Genomic DNA, 23,279 nt, shown 5'->3' on the forward strand with positions numbered 1-23,279 from the left:
ACTGCTTGGGCCTGTCAGCCACCCAGACTTGGTAAAGGCCTGGTCCTGAGTTACCATCAAGTTAGTGAGGGCCACTCTGGGGCCAGGTCAGGGGACACGCTGGGAGGTGGGGGCACAGCCTGTTGGGTCACTTGAGTATAACCTGGGTGTGCCAAGCTGCTTGGTAAAGCCCGGGAGACAGGTAAGAGATGCTCGGAGTCTTTCTTTAAAATCCAGGTGTGGGTTGAGAGAAGCAGAGGAAAAACTGAATTTTAACCATCTCAGTGGACCTGGGCAATGGTTAGTGTTTCTCTTAAATTACTCCTTCAAGTGTGTTCTGTGTGTCAACTGCACGTGAGCTGTATTCCATGATACGAGAACGGTGTTGCTTCTGTAATGGAAGGAGGTGATGATTTCAATGTCACCCTTGAGTGAAGACGATCATCCTGTCTTGCTCAGGATTAAAGGAGACCCATGGAGCGTTTCAGAGCCGCTCGGTACATCAACTGTCAGCAAATGTCACCACCCAGCGCGATTCTTGGTGGTCACCGTTCTTTACCAACATGTGCTCGAGACTTCAAGAATTCAAAGCAATACGCAGAAGAAGGTGTTTATGACTTTTAATATTGAATATGTCACAAGATTTAATGACCAAATTAGTCATTTATATTTTTCAAAGATATCTAAATATAAAATTGCTAAAAATTCAAATAACAGATAGCAAGCTACAAATAATATTTGTTTCTGGGGTGGGTAGCAGTGGAAGACATTAGAAAAGGGTGCTTCTGTTGGCTGAACAAAGATCAGAATGAAGGAGGAATTCACTAGGACGCCCCTGTGCAAACGGACCCTCGACTGTCAGAGGCTGTTTCAGCAACGTCGCTTCCTGTACCACAATTAAACATAATTTTTTTTAGAAATGCAGTTCCTCGGTGAAACCTTGGCCCCGCCACCCTGGCCGGGGACTGAGCGAAAGGACGTCACCCTGGGAGAGACCCTGGAGAGGCTGGTAAGGAGCACCGAGGCAGCAGGCTAGCCTGAGGGGTGGGGGTCAGCAGATGCCCATTCCCTTGCTCCCCACCCCCGGGAGTGGGACCCCTGGCAGCAGCTTCCCCCACCCCGAGGTCTCCGATGAAGTGAAAGCAGTGGCTTTCCTGCCGCTGAGACCAGGGGGCAGGCACTGTGAAGAGAGGAGTCTTCAGAGTCCAGGGCATGCCCACGTGCAGGTCTGACTGTCGGCTCAAACTCAGCCTGGCTACTGAGGAAACAGCAGCTCGGTGTGACCCGTTTCCTGGCGCCCCGAGCTTGACGTGCAGTCCTGCCTTCCTGAAGTCAGAGGTGCTGGAGTGGCTAAGGAGAGAAGGCTTCCGAAGGGGTGGGTGGTGCAGCCCTGGACACACATCACTACGTCCCCTCCTGAACTTCAGTAAGATGCTATCCTCAGAGCAACACGCTCATTTAAACAAATGGCATAGTTAAAACTATTGACTAAACCCTAAACATTTCTTCTGAAAAATCGAGCCATAGCTTTTCCAATCTGCCTGTTCAATATGGGGAGCAGATTTTAAAGAGAATAACATAATCAATCCTGCCCCAAAGAATGGTCCGTCATACCAACCATGATAAAGAGTTTATTAAAAGGAAGAAGAAAAAAACAGAAATGTACACTTTTGTTCTTGGCTTGTTTTAGGAAATCTGATCAAGCTGCAAGGACACGTCTGGGCGCGGCTATGTACATCCTTGCGCGGGGCCATCAGGCAGTGAAGATGGCGGGGCCTCTCGTGGCTCCTTGCCGTGTCGTCCGGCCCCGGGCACTGCTTGTTGAAGCCACTGTCACTCAGGCTTCAGTCCCGTGGAAACGTCCCCAGCTCTGTCCGAGGGAGTGCCCCCCTTCCCCTGGAGCCCACCAGCCCTGTCCCCATGAGCCGGGAGCTTGGACCTCGGAGCGTGTCCGAGGACCGCAGGACACAGGGTGGGCAAAAGCCACCTGGCCCCGCAGGCGGCTCTGAGCTCTGGCAACAGACTGAAGCTGCAGGCAGCCGTCACTGCTGCCCTGATTTCTTTTCCTTCTGGAAGCTGAAGCTTGTACGTCTGTTCAGTTTTCTTTGTTTCTGAGCGAAATAGTCAGCCCGGGCAGTGCTTGCTCGCGATTCCAGTATGTAGTTAACCTAGAAAGCAAGAGGACACAGCCCAGTCACTTACCAGCCACCCTCTGCTCACCCAGGACGAGCGAGGGAAGAGCCCAGCCCTGGGCTGGGCAGCTCCTGGGTCCGGTGCTCCCCTGAGCACAGAGTCGGGTCATCACCACGACCCTGAAGGGTGGGCTCAAAGCCCAGTGCACGACGGGGAAACAGGTCTGTAGAAGACATGTGGCTGTGCAGGCCTTTGAGTCCCTGGTGCAGCTGTTCTGATTCCTGAGCCTGAGTTCCCTCCTTACCACGTGCTGCCTCCCAGAACCTCCCTGGTTCTGTCCCCACCTGCCATGTGGCCCTGGGCTCGCACACAACTTCCCCGAGCCCTGCTTAGGTTGCCTGAAAGACAAGACATCACAGGGATGAAAACCAAACCAAAATAAGGCTCTGTGTTCAGCCTCCCAGCAGTTGGGGTACGTCCAAGCTCATAAGGGCCCCACTAGCTATGGCTCATTTGATAAAAAGCAAAGTGAGGCTCAGAGAAGGGGACCAAGATGCCCTGGATTACCGAGAGGTCACGGCCAAAGCTGGGACAGGCACCATGGGAACCCTGGGCAGGGGCACAGCTGGGCTGCCTCCCAAGTGTCAGCCTTACTGCTGCCCCTGAGGTCTCCTGGGCTCTTTTCAGATCCCCCCATGCTGGGTGGCCACTGCCACCATCACCTTTGGCACTGAGTCCCTGTCTTGTCTGAGCCTCGTCCCATGCTTGGCTCACGTGGCAGAGGGAAAATTAAGACTTGGTTCCTGACCCAAGGAGCTCACAGCCTAGTGAGTGAGCAACAGAACAAGTGTGACAACAGATACAGAAGGAGCAGAAAGGAATGCGGACAGTAACTAAAGGGAACATGTGGGGAGGGAAGTCTTGCGAGGGGATAAAGGAGCTGGGTTTTGAGGGATAAATAGGAGTTTGGGGTGTACAAGGGATGGGGAGAACCAGTGTGCATCAAGGCACAACAGAGGAACACAGCAAGGGGGTGTTCATGGCCATTCAGAAGCTGAGGGGCCAGACACGGTGAGGCGGGGAGGGGCCAGGGAAGGGCAGCAGTGCTGTGATCAGACCTGTGCCCGGCGCGAGGGTGTGCCCCTGGCTGGGCAGGGCCACAGGGCAGCAGCAGTGATTGGAGCACCTTTCAAGGATAAACTCATTTAATCCTCACAACAGCATTAGGAGAAGAGGGCGGCAGAGGATGAGGTGGTTGAATGGCATCACCGATTCAATGAACATGGACCTGGGCAAACTCCAGGAGATGGTGTGGGACAGGGAGGCCTGGTGTGCTGCAGTCCATGGGGTCGCCAAGAGTCGGTCATGACCTAGCGACTAGACGACAACAAGGGCCTTAGGAGGAGGTGGCTGCTACTGTTGTCCCCACTGTACAGAGGAGAAAACCGAGGCTCAGAATGGCAATGTCATTCACTTGAGGCCAAGAGGCTTGTCAGAGTTCGGGTTAGAACCTGAATCAGTTCTCTGGCTTCTCAGAGACCCCCACCCCTCACCTCCTCAGACTCCCCTTGTCCCACCGCCCCAGCAGCCCTCTGGCTGGGCCTGTCTGTGAACCAACACCGTTCCTCTCCAAGCTCAAAGATCGGAAAGTTGAGAAACCTGAATACTCCTGGCTAGAGAACTGAGCCACCCCTTCTGTTGATTCTACATTGAGGGCCACGTGTCCTGCCCTGAGGGGAGAGGCCTCTGCTGAGTGAGGAAGAACGGAGGTGATGGGGGTGCGGGGGGAAGCAGTTCAGATGGCCTGGTTAGTGTGGGGCCGGGGCTCCATCACCGCATCCCCTCCAAACTTTCTGCTCTGATAGTCGCCGGCAGCAGGCATTAAGGGCTGGTGTCTGAGTACAGAAGGCTTGACACGCTCGGCCCACTGCCTCGCCAAGTTACCAGCTGAGAGCAATAAATCACGAGGCCGGCAGGCCGGGTGATGACGTGGGACACCACAGACGATGCATGGGAAGAAGGGGTTGTATCATTCTTAATAAGAGCAATCTTTGGACTCAGTTGTTTGCACAATCAGCTAGCCTGTTTTCAGTGTATTTTTGGCACATGTAACTTGACAAAAGCATTTAAAAATGATCCTTAACAGGCCAAGTATTTCCTAAATTTATTATCTTCAATGCTTTGTGATAATCACATAGATAATTTTAATGGAAGATTAATGTAATAATCAAAAGATAAAAACGCCCTTTGCTCTGCCATTAGCTGGTTAATATGCTGTGGCTTAAAACTTGCACAATTTTATGCACTGTAGAGTGTTTCACTTTCAATGCATTTTACAGCTTAAGGCATAAAAATATAGGGAGTTTTCATGGTCAATAAAGTCACAGCCTCTATCACTCGATCATGAGAAGAACCCAACCTGAAGAGACCAATGATTCCTCTGAGATTCATCTCGAAGCCTGCAGAATTAGGGACCACACATGGCTTAGCTCAACTCTATCTCAGGCGGGGTGGGGGTGCGGGAGTCTGGGACTGCTCAGCTGGGTTCGAGCTGACACTCTACCTCTGGGCGCTCTGGAGGCTTGGGCCTCTGTGTTTTCATCTATACAGTGGGGGTAATAGTGTCCACAGGTTTCCCAGGTGGTACAGCGGTAAAGAATCCACCTGCCAATGAGGAGACACGAGAGACACAGGTTCGATCTCTGGGTCAGGAGCATCCCCTGGAGTAGGAAACGGCAATCTGCTCAAGTGCTCTTGCCTGGAAAATCCCACGGACAGAGAAGCCTGGCAGGCTGCAGTGCATGAGGGTGCAAGGAGTCGGACACACCTGAGCTCACACACACACACAATAACGTCTACACACGGCAGGGCAGTTGTGAGAGTGAAATGAGATCACGTACATCAAAGGCCTTGTAGACAGTTGGTGCTCAATAAATGGGTCCCATGGGAAAAAGACAATGAGATAAACATAATTTGATGGCAGGTTGCCTGTTTGTAATGGTCTGACATCAGCCTCTCATCCTTGTTTCCTCCTTTCAGTTTCAGTCTAAAGCTCTTGTTTTACGTGAAACTCCGTAATTCTAGAACCACCACATATGATGCTGGTATCTATGACCAACTTGAGAAGAACCTCTGATGGAAGCATTTCCACTAAGTGGGGCCACAGTCACTGAATATCAGTGCAAAGCCCCATGAAAACACTGGCAATGGCAGATCAGGATAAGTATTTAAATTGCTTTAGAAATCAGAGATCGGAGATGTGAAATTTAATCTTCCATCAGGATCACGACCATTAGCTTCTCTAAGTAAATCAGGCTGGGACTCTCCTGGAGACTCAAGCACGATGCAATATTTCTACAAGCATTTTCATATGAAAACAGACAATTTAGGGAAGGCGCTAGGCCTCAGGGATTTTGCAGAAAAGCATCTGCTTCCAGGGAGCGTTTGGTCCTGGAAAATGATTTCTCTGCACTTGTTCTTCCGCAGTCTCGCACTGAAGTCATAAACCTGTGTTTCTGTCATCAATCTGCTGTTGTGAAAATTATTTTGATGTCAAACACAGGATTATAATTTTACTAGAATCCTTCTCAAGTCTTGAATATTTTAACGTTGGCTATAAAAAAAAGGCCAGCCCTGACGGGGTAATGGGAATATTTCTCTTCCTGGCCCCTGAGTGTGGCATGAGCTCCCTGGGTGGCCTGGTGATGCGGGCAGGTAACTCTTAGATCACTGGTTTCAAGGACTCCAGGCAGGCACGGCCCGCTGGCTGTTCTGATGGGCTCCGACCTGGGGTCATCTAGAAATCCTCTGCTTTCCATCCAACTGGTCACGCTACTCTTGTCTCGGCTCTGAATTCTCCTCCTGGCAGCTTTATCCTTTTGATTCTCATCTACCACTTTTGAAAATCTTTTGTAAACTCAAAATGTTTCTGTGAAACAATTTGATTTCACTGAAATCTGTTTAATTCCTGAATGCCATGCACACCTGGGGCCTTAGGAGCACAGGTTCTAGAATCCCCCAAACCTGGGGTCAGGTTGTGGTTCTGCCAAGTCCCAATCCTGGCTGAGTTAGTTTTCCCCTGAGCCTCGGTTTTCATCTAGGAAATGGGAATGATTTTATATCACTACCTCACAGAGGTGTGAAGCTCCTTGAGATGGGACAGGTCAAGGGCCTGGCTGAGATCCTGCACTTTGGACCCTTCAGTAGATCTTAGTACTTTTATTACTATTATTAATACTTGATGATGTCTACTCTTAAAAGGAAAATGAATGATCACTTAGCTAGGTAGGTTCACCTACCTAGCTAATATTCATTTAATATTCTCATTTAATATTCTCTCTAGCAGCCCTTTGGTGGGGTGGAGCAGGGTAGCTACCATGATCCCCATTTTACAGGAGGAGAAACAGAGGCCCAGAGAGGTGATGTGACTGGCCAGAGTCACACACTGGAGGGGTGGGAGCCCCTCAGTGAAGAGCAGCTGACGTATGATGTGGCCCAGGCCTGGGTGCGCACCAGCCGGGCGACCTGTAGCCAGCGCAGCGTCTCTGCAAAACTGGCCCAGGAGCCTCATTGGTACTGCGGGATGGGAGTGGGAGAGGGGGCACACAGCCCCACACACCCCAGGCCTAGGCCGAGAAGGAACACTCACCTTGAGCACGATTTCGTTGACAGTAGCAGCGTCAGATTCAAAGTAGAGGTGTTTATAGTCGTGATTGCTTAGATATGTGAGTTTAAATATTGCGTGACCTGCAGGGAGAGAGAAAAGGCGAGGTGAGGGGCTCTGGCAGATCACCTCGGGGGCGGCCCCCCAGATTCTCCTTTCATCATCCAGCTCCCGGGACAGCAGGTGGAGGCTGCCCAGCAGCCACTCTTCCTGGAGCGGTTCACCTCATCATCACAGGCCGGGGGCTGGGGGGAGAGTCAGGTCCCGCTCCACAGCGGAGAGGGTGGGTGTAAGGCTCTACAGAACTACTCCCACACGATCATTACATGGAAATGGTGGTATTTTTTAAGGCAGAAGGCCAATTAACTCCAAATTATTCCTCTAAAAATAAAATAACTGTGCTTAAAGTCAAATAAATGAGCAACAGGAAGGGGAAAGGCCGATAGTAACGCGATTACGAGGGTCTCCAGGGCCGGCTCCTGAGGGAGGGGAGTCCGGGTCGTGTGACCCCTCCCGTGTGGAGGCTGCTCCCAAGGCCTCTGGTCATTTCCTGGGAGGATGGGTGGGGTCGGGGTAGAGGAGCGCACGGAGAGGCTGCTCTGAAAGCTGCCGCCTCACACAGCAGACTGACCTCGGGGGGCCGGATCCTCTGAACACTCGAACCCCCAGAGATCTGAATTCTTCCGCACCCCTTTCCTACCACCCTCAGGGCAACCCCGTCATTGCTGGGACTGCTTCCTGGTCTGGCCTCATCGCACTCTACCACCCTCTGGTGCCACAGACCAGCCCGGGGCACTGCACACACCCACCTGTCCATACCGGGGATGTCCTCGCTTGTTAACTTCTCTAAAAGACCTGCCCATGCTGGCCCTCCAGCTCACCCAGCACCTCCATGGGACACATTCCTAGACGTCTTCCCACACAGTGCTCGGCCGTCAGAGAAACCCGCCTACGTGTCACAGCACCTGCAGCCGAGTCCACACCCCCGTGGCTGTCCTTGGGGCCAGACGTGCCAATCAGACTCCCTCCTCCAGGCACCTGCCCGCGTCAGCCCCACGTGACTCTCTCCCTGGCCATCAGGGCATGCTGTCCTTGGGTTCTGGGAGACCCCTGCGGCCCTCCCAGAAAGTCCTCTTTCTCCTTGAGCTGTTTTGAAGTGGGTTTCCGCTTCTGGCAACCAAAGGAGCATTGCTCCAGAGAGACGTGCAGCCAGAGCTCAGCAAACGTTCCCAGACCAAGGGGCAGCCTGTGACACCTCGCTCCCAGAGGCCTCCTGCTCACCAGCCCCAGAAACAACACTCCCCCCGTCTGCTCTGCAGACTTTGGTGCTCCTGAGACTAAGATTCAGCATATCCTTTCTGTTAGGCGTTCTCATCCGTTGTCCTTTTAATTGAAACAGTGGCTGGTCATAGTTATTAATTAATAATATATCACCCGTATTACTGTAAGTTCACCTCTTTCCCGGAGAAACCTTCTTGGAAACTTTATTTACAGTAGCTAATTCTTCAGATCTCCCCAAATACACTGATATATGCTGAACATCTGGGGCCAGAAAAGTGAAAGTGCCGCTATTTTATCCTGGAAACATCACAGTAATATACTCATCGTGCCTATAAATTCAATATTGAAAAAACTAGCTAATAATTTCTGAAAAACCTTGCTTTCGGTCACTTGACAAATGTAGCCTGGTTCTCAATCGTGGTACTGAAATGTTAGAATTCTTAGCTGAAAGTTCATCATTTTGTGAATGTATAAATTGCCTGTTTCTGAGAAGCGGATCTCACGTTGAGAGGGTGTATCTGTATGTCAGGGTGCGCGCATGTGTATCCCCTGATCTCACAGGATTCAGCTCGGAGCCATCTGAGTCTCGGTGGTGAGACTGCCATGTGTTAGAACACTGCGGATCTCTCTGATGGCTGTGCTGTGACCAAGAGGAGATGTCTATGAAGGTCACAGGGCTGTGAAGGACAAACAGAGACGCCCCCTCCAGGAGGCCTTTCTGCTGACGCCTGGCCCTGACAGACACAGACTCCAGTGCCTGGGGCTGCAAAGAGCCAGAAGGTCTTAGGGAGACCCATGGACCCGAAGCTTCGGGGTTCACTGACCACTCTGATAAGTGATCTCACGGACTGTCTATCCCACCTGCTCCCACTCGTCACTGACAAAACAAAACCAACACCTCCTGTCACTAGAGCGTGTTTTGCCTGAACAACCGAGGCACCATTAAAAACCTGTCTGGCAGGTGCTCTTCAGAAACAGCCAAACCTACACACGGCACATGTGACACGCGGTCTGCAGGGGCCTGGGGCCTCTGATGGAAGCCTCCACACTGTCCCCCGGGATCATACGGGCTCACGGAAAGAGGCCTGTGGTTCACCTACACGCCAGTCACAGGGCAAAAGGAAACTATCGTTCCACAGCAAGTCTCTGGGATGGCAGCATATTTGGGTCAGGAGACTACAAACACCCCCATGTGAATTGTGCTGAGCTCGGAGGCTGTGAGCATCCCTTGTCTGTCCCCAGTGCTCTTTCCAGACCCCCAAGGAAGAGGGAAGCAAGCAGGAATCATGTAGAGTGCACCCCATGTCGCTGAAGGCTCGGACTTGGCTGTCCTTTCCAGGAAAACATTCACATCACCGAGGAAGGAGGATACAGAGAACGCTATCTGGGGGGCCTGCATCAGAATTCAAGTCGGCCCTCAACCGACTCTTACAGAGCCAACAACTGCGTTAGAGTGTGGGGGGACATACCCGCAGACAGCCCCTTCCTGCTCAGTAGGAGGACTGGGGGGGGCGGCAAGCTCGAGTCAACCTGGAGTCACGCTGTCACCCCTGCTGGAGCCCTGGGGCGTGCAGTCGAGGCATTCCAGCAGTTTCCATTCTGCGGCTCTTCCCCTTGCTCCAGGGATCCCTGTGTTGCTGGGTGGCCAGAAGGGCAGGTTGACGCACTCAGGTCCTGCCAGGAGTCAGGCGAGTGCCTGGGCCAGAGGGATGGACACCAGGAACACCGAGAGACAAGGACGATGAGCAGGACGAGGAAGGGGATCACAGGGAGATGGCAGGGAGACCCCAGGGGAGCGGGCTGGCCTGGAGGCAGAAGGGCCATCAGAGGCAGTTTCCTAGAGAAGCTGACACCTGTCTGAGTTGTCCAAGAGGAGGAAGGGGGGTCAGCTGGGTAGAGGTGGAGTGGAGAAGGATGTAACAGGGTAAGGACAGAGCAACCTAGGACAAAAGGCAGCAGGCCTTCCAGATGGCGCTCTGAGCAGCGGACAGGCAGGACGTGATGGGACACAGGGCAGACTGCAGGGCTGGGGAGGGAGCCACTAGTGGGCCCTAAGTGGGGCAGTAAACGCAAACTGTCATTTGCAGCACTCACCCTGACTCCCCAGGGACTAGAGGCTGGGGGACCAACCGCCACAGTCCTCTGGGTAGGAGCGTACTCACTTGGTTTTGAGCTAGATGGGGGGCAAAAAGGATGCTGAGAAAGGGATCGACTTGAGAACCACAGAGAAGGAACTGTGACAGGACTTGGAAATGCTTTCACAACAGAATAGTTAATAAGCAGAATTCACACTTGTATAATTTCACCCAACCCAAAGCCCACAGATTAAAGTGAAACAAGTTAATTGACCTAGTTCTGGAAATGAATCTATCAATAACCATGAGTAGTTTATGCTACATGGTAAATCTCCACCAGCGGTGTCTGGGTAGATGGAATCACTGGCATTTCAACACCGACTGAACAAAACAGAAACACAAAGTGACAGAAGTCTGTCATCAAGCCCTCCTCAGCCTCGGGCGGCTCGAGGTTCACCTCAGGTAAAGGGGGAAGCGGGGTCAAGCGCCCTCCTTGGCTGCAGCCTTCCAGGGCGTCTGTCCTGGGATGTGAGAGGGAACGAGAGGCGGGCAGGTTACTCTTGGAAACTCAATGAAAATGAGCAGCTCTCATAGGGAAGGAGTGAGCCACAGGGGCAAACTGTACAAACGCCAGCTGAGGAAGAATGACGCTGTTATATGGTGATGTCCTTTACTATGCTTTGCAGATACTGCATTTTTTTTTTTTTTAAACAAATTGAAGGTTTGTGGCAACGGAGCACTGTCATGATGGTGAGCATTTTTCAACAGTAAAGTGTATTAAAATTAAGCTATGTAAATTATTTTCTTAGACATCATGTTACTATTGCACACTTAACAGACTACATATAGTGTAGAGATAACTTTTACATGCATTAGGAAACCCCCCAAAATGTGTGTGACTTGCTTTACTATGGTTGGCCTGGAACCCGACCTGCAATGCCTCTGAGGCATGCCTGCGTATCAGTAATGACGTAAAAGAGAACACAAAGTCTGATATTCCAATTAGTCCAAATGATTTTGCTTGGGTTGTTAAAACTGTTTGGAAATTAAAGCATAACAAAAGCCTGGGATCCAGAGGGGGAGACTGTGAGCGCTGGTCAGAGACTTGGGAAGAAGTCCGGGTATGCCGAGTTCCAGTGCTGAGACCATGGGAGACACTGCCCCCAGAGCCCAGATCTGCCTGGGAGGAGACAGCACCCGTGACATCTCACACGGTGCTCAGGTGCAGAGGGGGCTCAAGGCGGGTGGTGGCCGTCATTGTTACAACTGTGATGGAACTGGTATTTGAAGCTAAAATTCTCATTATTTTGAAGATCTGGTTTTTAATTGGGCCTTCTTTGAGCAGACTTGCTTTCAGAGCTTTAGGAATAAAAATGCAATATAATGGAATACAAAATGAAGTATCCAAGCCCCGGTCACATATCCAGATTTGCTCAGGGCACTGAAACTATACATCTGCTTCTGAATATTGAAATGAAAGTCTGGATATGTGAAAATGTATTTACATTTACGTGTTGTTTTTTTTTTTTTTTTCCAAAGGAAAACAGAGAAGCTGGAACGTAACACTGAACAGAAACTAATTAGCAGCACAGATGTCAGGAACGGAGATCTTTGAGCTTTTGTGCTGTAATTTATCATCGGCATTATGAGTTTTAACTTAAACAAAAGGCTGTGTTGAAAAACAGATTCTTCTGGTCAATGGAGGGGAGTGGCCATTCAGAAAAAGCTGTTGTCACAAGATGGGACAGCTGAAGCAGAGGGCCAGCAATTTACACACTCCCGCTGAAAGAAGGGCTCCCAGATCTCCACTGCCAAGGGTCCTGAGATTGTGGTTTGAGAGGAGGCTCCCTTCTAAACGACCTGCGGGCACCGACTGTAGCCGTCAATGACGGGTCAGAGCTGGGACTTCCAAATCGAACTGGCAGCCCACCTGTGTCCAAAACCCTCCAGGGGCCATTACTTACCAGGAAAGCCAAAAGTAAATTTGAATTTTTTTTTCTTCAATTAAAAAATATAAAATGCATTTTAAAATTATGAGACATTGAGAAGACAGAGGAAAAACTTCCACCCTCGACCCCCCTAATACCAACACCGGCACAGTGACAGGCAAGGTCTCTTTTCCGGTCATTCTCATGTCTGTTTTACGCAACTGTAATCAGACAGTATACCAGAATTGGGGGATAATTTCTGCTGTTAACATCTTACGATAGCCTTTCCCTTGTTGACACGTCGTCTCCACAACCATCTGTTTCAACGGCTGCCTTTTGTCCCATTAAGTAGGTATGTGCCATGGCTCAAGCTACCATCTTTCTGCTGGGCATTTAAGTTACTTATAACATTGACAGTATTATAGGTAAGGCTACGAAGGACATCTCTGCGCATTTGGATTGTTTCTGAATTCCTTTACATCAGACATGGATACTTTTAAGAAGTGGGTTTTCAGGGTCTGAGCTTTTCTGGTCCCTCTGGCCTGGAAGTGGGTGGAAACTCTCATTGGATTTTTTGGGGGAAATGGAAGGCCTGGGATGCTTTGGTCTCTGGGCTGAAAACCCTCCACTGCAAGTAGCATGCCCAGCTGCCCATATGAGCTTCAGTTCAGTTTAACTGAACCCATAAGGCTGGTGCTCCTTTTCCGAGCCCCCTACAGTGGCAGAGGCCCCAGTAACTGGAGTGAGCTCCTTGACCTTTGGAGCAGGACAGAGTGATCCACTTACACTTTTGCCTGAGTCATTCACCCCCTCCCCTCTTTGGCTCCCTCCTATAAACATAATTAAAGCTGATTATAAAAACTCCCATGGCAATGGGATTTCCCTCCTTCCTCTAATTTACTGAAAACACTCTTGCTAAGGTCACTACGACCTCTATGTTGAGAGATCCAGTTGATAATTCTTGGCTTTTATTTTGCTTGGCTCCTCAGCTGTATCTGATACTTCTCTTCCCATGAAGCCACAGTCAACTGATTCTTCAGCTGACTTCTCCCGTCAATCCGTCTCTTACATCCCTTTGTGGCCATCTTGTCCTCTCTCTCTCTCTTAAATGATGGTCTTCCCCAGTGTCCTGTCCTTGACTCTCATCACTTCTAATTCCATTTCTCCTCTGTCAGGTTCACTCATCGGGTTTTTATTATTACCCAGATGTTGATGGGGCTTTCCAGGTGGTGTTAGTGGTAAAGAACCCACCTGCCAATACAGGCTACATAAGAGATGTGGGTTTCATCCTTGGGTCGGAAAGATCCCCTGGAGGAGAGCATGGCAATCCATTTTAGTATTCTGGCCTGGAGAATCCCATGCACAGAGGAGCCTGGTGGGCTACAACTCGCCAGTGTTTCTTTTCCTACTGTCATTAGAATCAAGTCCAAGCTTCTTAGATGATTTTCGAGACCCTAGATTCTGTTCAGTTCAGTTGCTCAGTACTGTCCGACTCTTTGCGACCCCATGAATCACAGCACACCAGGCCTCCCTGTCCATCACCAACTCCCGGAGTCTACCTAAACCCATGTCCATCAAGTTGGTGATGCCATCCAGCTATCTCATCCTCTGTTGTTCCCCTCTCCTCCTGCCCCCAATCCTTCCCGATATTAGGGTCTTTTCCAATGAGTCAACTCTTCGCACGAGGTAGCCAAAGTATTGGAGTTTCAGCTTCAGCATCAGTCCTTCCAATGAACACCCAGGACTGATCTCCTTTAGGATGGACTGGTTGGATCTTCTTGCAGTCCAAGGGACTCTCAAGAGTCTTCTCCAACACCACAGTTCAAAAGCATCAATTCTTTGGCACTCAGCTTTCTTCACAGTCCAACTCTCACATCCATACATGACCACTGGAAAAACCATAGCCTTGACTAGACGGACCTTTGCTGGCAACGTATTGTCTCTGCTTTTAAATATGCTGTCTAAGTTGGTGATAACTTTCCTTCCAAGGAGTAAGCGTCTTTTAATTTCATGGCTGCAGTCACCATCTGCAGTGGTTTTGGAGCCCAAAAATATAAAGTCTGATACTGTTTCCATTGTTTCCCCATCTATTTCCCATGAACTGATGGGACCAGATGCCATGATCTTCGTTTTCTGAATGTTGAACTTTAAGCCAATTTTTTCACTCTCCACTTTCACTTTCATTAAGAGGCTTTTTAGTTCCTCTTCACTTTTTGCCATAGTGGTGTCGTCTGCGTATCTGAGGTTATTGATATTTCTCCTGGCAATCTTGATTCCAGCTTGTGCTTCTCCCAGCCCAGCATTTCTCATGATGTACTCTGCATTGAAGTTAAATAAGCAGGGTGACAATACACAGCCTTGATGTACTCCTTTTCCTATTTGGAACCAGTCTGTTGTTCCATGTCCAGTTCTAACTGTTGCTTCCTGACCTCCATACAGGTTTCTCAAGAGACAGGTCAGGTGATCTGGTATTCCCATCTCTTTCAGAATTTTCCACCGTTTATTGTGATCCATGCAGTCAAAGGCTTTGGCATAGTCAATAAAGCAGAAATAGATATTTTTCTGGAACTCTCTTGCTTTTTTGATGATCCAGTGGATGTTGGCAATTTGATCTCTGGTTCCTCTGCCTTTTCTAAAACCAGCTTGAACATCTGGAAGTTCACAGTTCACATATTGCTGAAGTCTGGCTTGGAGAATTTTGAGCATTACTTTACTGGTGTGAGATGAGTGCAATTGTGCGGTAGTTCGAGCATTCTTTGGCATTGCCTTTCTTTGGGATTGGAATGAAAACTGACCTTTTCCAGTCCTGTGGCCACTGCTGAGTTTTCCAAATGTGCTGGCATATTGAGTGCAGCACTTTCACAGCATCATCTTTCAGAATTTGAAATAGCTCCACTGGAATTCCATCACCTCCACTAGCTTTGTTCGTAATGATGCTTTCTAAGGCCTACTTGACTCCACATTCCAGGATGTCTGGCTCTAGGTGAGTGATCACACCATTGTGATTATCTTGGTTGTGAAGATCTTTTTTGTACAGTTCTTCTGTGTATTCTTGCCACTTCTTCTTAATATCTTCTGCTTCTCTGAGGTCCATACCATTTCTGTCCTTTATCGAGCCCATCTTGCATGAAATGTTCCCTTGGTATCTCTAATTTTCTTGAAGAGCTCTCTAGTTTTTCCCATTCTGTTGTTTCCCTCTATTTCTTTGCATTGATCACTGAGGAAGGCTTTTCTCTCTCTCCTTGAACTCTGCATTCAGATGGGAATATCTTGCCTTTTCTCCTTTGCTTTTCGCTTCGCTTCTCTTCACAGCTATTTGTAAGGCCTCCTCAGACAGCCATTTTGCTTTTTTGCATTTCTTTTCCATGGGGATCGTCTTAATCCCTGTCTCCTGTACAGTGTCACGAACCTCTGTCCATAGCTTATCAGGCACTCTGTCTATCAGATATAGTCCCTTAAATCTATTTAACCCTAGATTAGCAGTTGTCAAACACTTTGGCTCCGAATCTCCTTACACTCTTAAAGTTGCAAAGAGTCGGACACGACTGAAGCAACTTAGCAGAGTCAGATGTTGAGGATCCCAAAGCAGGTGTCTAGCTGAGACCTTTCTTCAGACTTTCAGAGCCAACCATAGCCACCATCCTCTATGGCCTGCAGTGGTGCACGTCCAGAACTGAAGTCTACGTTTCCCCTTAAATAAAAAGCTCTGGGGGTTTCTATGATGGTCCAGTGGTTAATCTGTCTTCCAATACAGGGGACGGGGGTTCGATCTCTGGTCAGGGGACTGAGTTCCCACTTACCCCGCGGCAACTAGGCCTGCATGCCACAACTAAGACCTGATGCAGAAAAAAAACCAAAAAATAAAAAAAAAAAATTCAAAGCTGTCAGTGCAACTGGAGGGCTCACCAAGTTCCCAGCATTTGCTCCCCTAAATAGTTTTCATATATTTATCTTCTATCCCTCTCATCCTGTGACCACAGCCTTCCACCCAGTCCTGACCATCTACTGCTGCTTCTTGGTTTGCCTCCTTTAGGTCACGTTGTCTTCAGATCCAAAGGTCTACCTAGAGGAGTCATCCTTTTATAACACACACCTGGTCCTATTACTCCCTGACATAAAACTCTACAGTGTTTCTTTCCCTACTGTCTTCAGAATAAAGTCCAAACTTCTTAGATGATTTTCGAGACCCTACGATTAGCAGTTGCCAAACATTTTGGCCTCAAATCCCCTTACACTCAAACATTACTGAGGAGCCCTAAAAGCTTTTATGTGGATTATATCTATTATTATTATATTAGAAATTAAAACTGAGAAATTTAAAAATTATTAATCCATTAAAAAATAATAAACTTACTGCAAGTTAACACAATGTATTTTTTAATGGTGAAACCCTTATATTTCCTCAAACAACAAAGCTTTAATGAAAAACCTGGCATTACTGTATAGTTTTGAAAATTATAAAATATCAACATTTGGTTTGATAGAATACAGCTGTATTATATTCTGTTTTTGCATTTGATTTGTTGTGACTGCTTAGGTTGAAGCATATGAGGAAAAGCCTCACATAGATACGTTTTTGATAAAGGAATATTTTTAATATTCTCTGCAAATATTCTTTGATATAATACAAAACTTGATAAATGATATCTCCTTAAAGATGAGCTGCAATGTGGAATCTAAAACCACATGAATAAACTTTTTGTACTGTTACACTTCAATTCATTGGTCTGTCTTGCACTTTTCATGACTCTTAAGAGAAAAATATTAATTTATTTGGCTGCATCAAGTCTTTGTTGTGGCGTCTGGAATCTTAACTGCAGTATGTGAACTCTTAGTTGCGCTATGTAGGATCTAGTTCCTTGACTAGGGATTGAACCTGGGCCCCCTGCATTGGGAGTGTGGAGTCTTGGCCACTGGACCATCAGGAAAGCCCCTAAATGACGCTTCTACTCTTGGATGGTTTTGTAACATCATGCAGTAGTCTAGAAAATACACAGGTCTTCCATATGTTGACACATTATACAATATAAAAAAACCTCAATATTCATTAATTATCGCCACTGATCTCTTCAGAAGAGTAATGAGAAGTGAAGTTCACAGCGATGGATACAAATTTTCTGAGACTCTAATTTTCATCCAAAAGCCTGAATTTCATCCCTGGCATCAAATACTAACTTACTTTCCGTGAAGTGTCAGGATTACTTCCTTTATTTTCAAGAAAATATATGCTAAATAGTTAGGCTTGAGTAACTATAGTTTGTTAGTTGCTCTTTCAAGTATAAACTGAGTTCCATGAAATGAATAGTTAGTTCAGCTCGCAACTCACACAATTTCACAAGTCCTTCTCTTTGAGACACGTCTTCTACCCTCCTATGCAGTAGGTGTATGTCAGCAAGGAATTAAACAATATTTATGGGGCCTTTTGATGCTTCATGTGTCAGTTGTTCTAACAAAATGTCATATGGCATTTCAGTAACCAAGTATTGGTTGAGTTTCATTCTTTAGCATTTAAAGAGGCAGACAAGCAAGAGACAAATTCTGTATCTGGAAATTCTGTCCTCAGTTTGTAACAAGTTTGAATTTGCAGGTTCTCTTGGGAGGCTAAATTAGATAAAATCTCAGCTGTCCAACCCGTGGAGCAGAGAGCTTGAGTGACCTTTATGCAAAAAACATACCTTTTCCATCTTAAGCATAAAAACTCTGATTACAAAATTTCCTCCCATGTTAGAGTATGAAAGTGAAAGTGTTAGTCACTCAATCATGTCCAACTCTTTATGACCCCACGGACTAGTGCCTGCCAGGCTCCTCTATCCATGGAATTCTCCAGGCAAGAATACTGAAGTGGGTTCTTCTCGACCCAGGGATTGAACCCTGGTCCCCTACGTTGCAGGCAGGAGACTCTACCATCTGAGCCAGCAGGGAAGCCCTGTATTAGAGTAGAAGGAAAATACTGTGTTACCATGTTCATCTTTATGAATATTGAATATCATGATTTCCTCAGGGCTATAAAAGGTCCTACATCTCACCACAAAATAGTTAAGATCTTGCCACACTATTGTGCTTATTGGTTTGGATGCTTTCTAACATTTTTTGTTTCATTCTTGTCAGTTTTCACTTTCCACTGTCTTTATTATTAAGTTCTGTAATTTTTTCTGCCCCTTATTTTTTTTTTGCATTTAATATCCTCTAGGAGGAGAAACCAGATAACGAAGGATAGCTAAAATTTGTTAAGAGATAAACAGCTAGTGGGAATTTGCTGTATGACACAGGGAGCTCCAACCCAGTGCTCTGTCACAAGCTAGAGGGGCGGGATGGGGCGAGAGGCGGGAGGGAGTTCCAGAGGGAGGGGATAGACACATACCTGTGGCTGATTCGTGTTGATGTATGGCAGGAACCAGCACAGCACTGTAATTATCCAATTAAAAATAAAATCCAAAGTCCTCAAAATATTCAATAAATTTGTCAATAAAGAGTATTTTGCAAGAAAAAGAGGGAAAGACGTTATGAGTTGGGGGCCTAGGGATACTCTTCCATCCAAAAAGCACAGAGGTTTAAGTGCCCTGGCTTTGCGTCAGTGCAAAGGGAAGAATATAAGCCTCTGTCACCATTTATACATAACTTCAGACAAGTTACATAACTTCTCTGAGTCCTAGTTTCCTCACTTATAAAATGGGAATAATATCTGTCTCACAGAGTTGTTACTAAGATTAAGTAATCCTAGGATAAAATCAACTGAGATTTCTATAACACATGCACATAAACCTCAGAGAGTTGTTGCAAGAACTAAGCAGTGCGTATAAAGCACTCAGGACAGTGCCTGACACCTGGTAGATTCTTCGTCTTTTCACTCTCACTCTCCAAGATAAACTTTTCCAGACAGTAAATACTTTAGGCTTTGTGGGCCAACAGGCAAAGTTAAGGCTCTTTAATAGAGACTTTTATAACAAGAGAAAAAGAATTTCTACATTTTTAAATTAAAAAATTCAAAATATAACTATCAAATGTATCTTCTGGGGGTACTACAAGCTGTTCCTGAGGACAGAATTTTTTTTTTTTGAGGGGAGATGATGTTTCGCTTAAAAAATGGAATTCAAAACTAATGTTCCATATCATCAAATCAATTGCAAATATTCACATTAAAAACTATTCTTAGTGCACAGGCCATACAAAAATAGGTGGTGGGCTGGATTCAGCCTGTGGGCCAGAGTTTGTCAATCTCTGTTCAAAGAGTTCTGGCTTATTTCCTTTTCCTTTGTTCATTCTGTATAGTTGCTAATGGTGACATTTTGTGTACTCTGGATTTCTTTGTGTAGATCTGGGTTTGTATCCAGCAACTTTTCCCCCACCTCTAGCCATCCATGTTTCTTATAGTGAAGGTTTAATGGCACAAATTCTTTCTTTTTTTTTAATGTCTGGAAATGTCTTCACTTTCATTTCTGAAGGATTTTTTTCACTGAATATAGAAATCTTGGTTGACAAGATTTTCTTTTAGCAAGCGATGCCATTCCATCATCTGGACTGCATTATTTCTGGTGGGAAATAATTCTTATCTTGGTTTCTCTGTCTGCTTATAAGTTTTTTTCTTTATCACTGGTTTTCTGCAATTTGATTATGATGTGCCTTGATGTGGTTTTCTCTATATTTATCCTATTTGGCCATCTTTGGACTTCTAAGGTTGGTGGGTTGGTGTTTTTAAACAAATCTGGAACAGTTTTCTCTACCATCCCTGAGAGTCATAACACATGTATGTTAGAACATTCGCTATTATTCCACAGCCTTTGTTCTTCTCATCCGTTTCTTCTCTGTGCTTCACTTTGAATATTTTCTGTTGTCCTTTAAAGTTCACTGATTCCAATAGGCAGATTCTGAAATGACTTTCAAGGATCCCACCTCCTGCTTTTCAGGGCCTTGTGTAACCTCCTTGTCTTGTTTGTGGGCTAGACCTAGTGACTTACTTCCAATGAATAAAGTATAGCAAAAGCGTTGGGCTGTATTTCTGAGATTAGGTTATAAAACACTGTGACTTCTTCCTAGCACATTCCTGCTTCTGGTTATTTGGATGGAGCCAGATGCCATTGTGAGAGCCTCCCTGTGGAGAGGCCCATGTGGTAAGGAACTGAGGGTGTTCACAAAGAAATGAACTCTGCTAGTAACTACTCGGTGAGCTTGGAAGCACATCCTGCCCCTGCTGAACACTGAGATGACTGTGGCTCTGGCTGACAGGAGGACTGCAGCCTGAGGAGAGGCCCTGTGCTAGAGGACCCAGCTACGCTGTGCTGGATTCCTGACCCACAAAACTGCGAGATGATAAGTGTTATTGTTGTTTTAAGCCACTGAGTTTCGAGACAATTTGTTATGTGGCAACAGATAACTAACATTCTGACCTTTTCTCTTCCTGATGTGCTCCCACAGGGAGTTTTTTGATTCAGGTACCGTATTCCTCAGCTCTAGAATTTTCATTTGGTTCTTTTTAAAGTTTCCATTTCTCTTCTTTCTGAGCTGTTTTGCTTTAAGTCTTTGAACATATTTATAATAAGAATTTTTAAGTACTTACTTGCCAATTCTATTCTCTCTCCACTTCTGACTCTGCTTCTATTGATTGATTTTTCTCCTGGTTATAGGACAAATTTTTCCTGCTTCTTTGCATGCCGTGTAATTTTTGACTGAAAGTTGGATATTGTGAACGTTATGCTCTGCATTTTGTCACCATCTTTTAGAGACTATTGGGCTTTGTTCTGGCAGTCAGTTAATTTACATGTGGATCAGTTTGATCCTTTTAAGACTCCTTTTAAACCTTTCTTAAGAATTAAAGCAGTCTTTAATCTAGGGCTAGTTTAGCCTTACTCCTAAGATATGGCCTTTCCAGAGTCATGACGAAATGTCCTGGATGCTTCAACGACCGGGGAGCTACAAACTCGAGTTTTGGCCAGAATGTTAGTTCCTAGCTCCCAGTAGTTGTTTTTTGACCAGATTCGTGAGATCCCACCACAGACACGCATAGCTTAGTATACAACAGAAGAGTAAAGGGCTTTAAAGGGCTTCTAGAGCTCTCAGTATAGCTCCGTCCTCTTCATACTTGGTGGTGGTGGCGGTTTAGTCGCTAAGTCGTATCCGACTCTTGCGAGTCCATGGACTGTAGCCTGCCAGGCTCCTCTGGGATACTCCAGGCAATCTCCATACTCAATTTTAGTTCTCCTAACTCTGATCTGTGTCTCCTAGCTCAGTGAGACTGCTCTATTCTCCTTGGAAAAGGCTGGAAGAAAGCTGAAGTGATCGTAGGTCTCACCTCACTTGTTTCCCTTCTCCTGGGGTTCACAGTCCTGTGCTGCTTGTTTTCCAAAGTCCGAGAACAGTTTCTTACATTCTGTGCGGTTTTCCGGCCATTTATGATAGAAGAGCTAATCTGGTTACAGTTACCCTGTCCTGGAAGTTGCCTATGGGAGTCTTGTAAGCAATACATATGTTGATTTTAATGAAAGAATGCCTTACTTTTTCCGCATCTACAGGAATAATTTAAAATCTAAGCACTCCATTTATTTATTATGAAACCACAGTTTGGAGCTTGGCAGGAGGCAAGGGAAACAGATTTTTCCAATCATTTATCCAGCTGAGAAATCTTTCACACAGATTTCTTCGGTAGGAAACAATCTCTGCCTTTACCTTCTTCTCAATTAGGATCTCTTCTGATGTTACAATCAAGAAAAAAAAAAAAAAACTCGAGGAAATGATAACTAAAATCAAGGAGAATGTAAATACATGCAAACTTTCCATTATACTTATATAACTCTTTTTAAAAAAATTATAGGTCTATAAGGCCCAAGTCAACAATTAAGTGAAGATTGAATAGCAAAAAGGAGGCTTCTCCCAGGAGAAAAAAAAAAGGTGATACCCCCAAATGTCTTTTACTCTGATACCAATATTCCAATCAACACAAGGAAATTCTTGTTTATTAGTAAGTCCTAGGGAAAGATGAAGAAAGTTTATAGAGTATAAGAAAACCCACTGAGTGTCTCAGTACCAGTCAATTTTCTTCACAAACACAGACATTCTTGTATGTTACAAACTTAGCAGACATGCCCCCAGCAGCTCCCCATGAGCAACTGATAATGGATATGAGAGGTTTACTGTTCTTATCATCTGTCTAGGGCTCAGAGCAGAATCACCTGCCTCCTAAATTCAGGAGTGCTGACCCTTTCAGAGGCCCCACACTGTACTAAATACCTCTTTTCCAGGAACCACAGAAACAAGCACACTAGTCTTGACTACCGTATGCTGAGGGTATGCAGAAGAGCACGTTAGGAACAAGGTGCTGGGTTTGCCCTGTCATTACAGCTTTCGAGAAGTTCTCCTCTGTGGCTCCATATGTCTTTGCTGAAGAGCCTCACCTGCTCTTGGCCAATTCCAAATTCAAGAAGCAACTTTTAAATGTTCAGTGTGGCCGGGCAGAGTTAGAGCAAGAGCCACTGACTGCTAACTCCTGGAAAGAAGCTGCTGGGCTGCTGGAGGATGCAGCTGGGAACATAAACTGGCAAGCCCACTACAAATGTCCGGTTCCAGCTAATGATGACTGGGCCAGTCAACAGGACACACGCTGGGTTGGCTCCCACAGGCTGCGTTCTCAGGGATCTGGCCAATGTTATCCAGCCCCAGCAACTGTTCCCTAAAACACAGTGATGGCCTACTTAACAGCACATCACAGCTGGAGGGTACTGGAAACTAAACTGGGTCAGAGAACCTAAGAATGCAGCCTGGCATTCGATGATGCAAGCTGGGCCCACGCTTCACAGGGTTTCTCCACCTTTATCCTATGGCACACTCCAGGCCTTTCCTTACCACACACTTGGAAAGACTGAGGTGGTCCCCCCCGATTGCCTAGAACCCATCTCCCCGGCAGCTCCCTTGTTTTGGAAGAAGATGATAAATAAATCAAAATGCACTAAGCAGCACTTCCACAGGCACTCGCCTCCTTCACTGAACGTGCACCTCATCAATCACACTATTGTCTGCTTGAAAGGCGAGCCTTGTAAATGTCATATCCACTCAGGCCCAAGGAGAGGCGCATCCAAATGCAGCAAGGAGTTTTAATTGGATAGTGTAATTAAACTAAAAAACCCCAGCAGACTCCCTTTGACAGGATAGATGAAGACCCCTTTTAATAGGGCTAGGAAACATATCTGTTAAAAGGACGAGGCACTGCCTGCTCCTGATTGTGCTCCAGAG

General features: G+C 46.6%; 1 protein-coding gene across 5 annotated transcripts in view; it reads right to left on the minus strand.

Annotated features, from left to right (window-relative positions):
* Positions 1–669: 669 nt before the first annotated feature.
* The window catches only part of MAPKAP1 (MAPK associated protein 1), a 241,155-nt gene continuing 218,545 nt past the window's right edge, over positions 670–23,279 (minus strand). For all 5 annotated transcript variants that reach the window (XM_052647826.1, XM_052647827.1, XM_052647822.1 and 2 more), the window contains 2 exons: positions 6,761–6,858; positions 670–2,147 (listed from right to left, as the gene is read on the minus strand). In XM_052647826.1, coding sequence (XP_052503786.1) covers positions 2,022–2,147; positions 6,761–6,858 — 224 coding nt within the window. In that variant the 3' untranslated portion in view covers positions 670–2,021. The remainder of the gene's footprint in view (positions 2,148–6,760; positions 6,859–23,279) is intronic.

This window comes from Budorcas taxicolor, chromosome 11, assembly GCF_023091745.1.
Source record: "Budorcas taxicolor isolate Tak-1 chromosome 11, Takin1.1, whole genome shotgun sequence".
In the NCBI taxonomy this organism is placed as follows: domain Eukaryota; kingdom Metazoa; phylum Chordata; class Mammalia; order Artiodactyla; family Bovidae; genus Budorcas; species Budorcas taxicolor.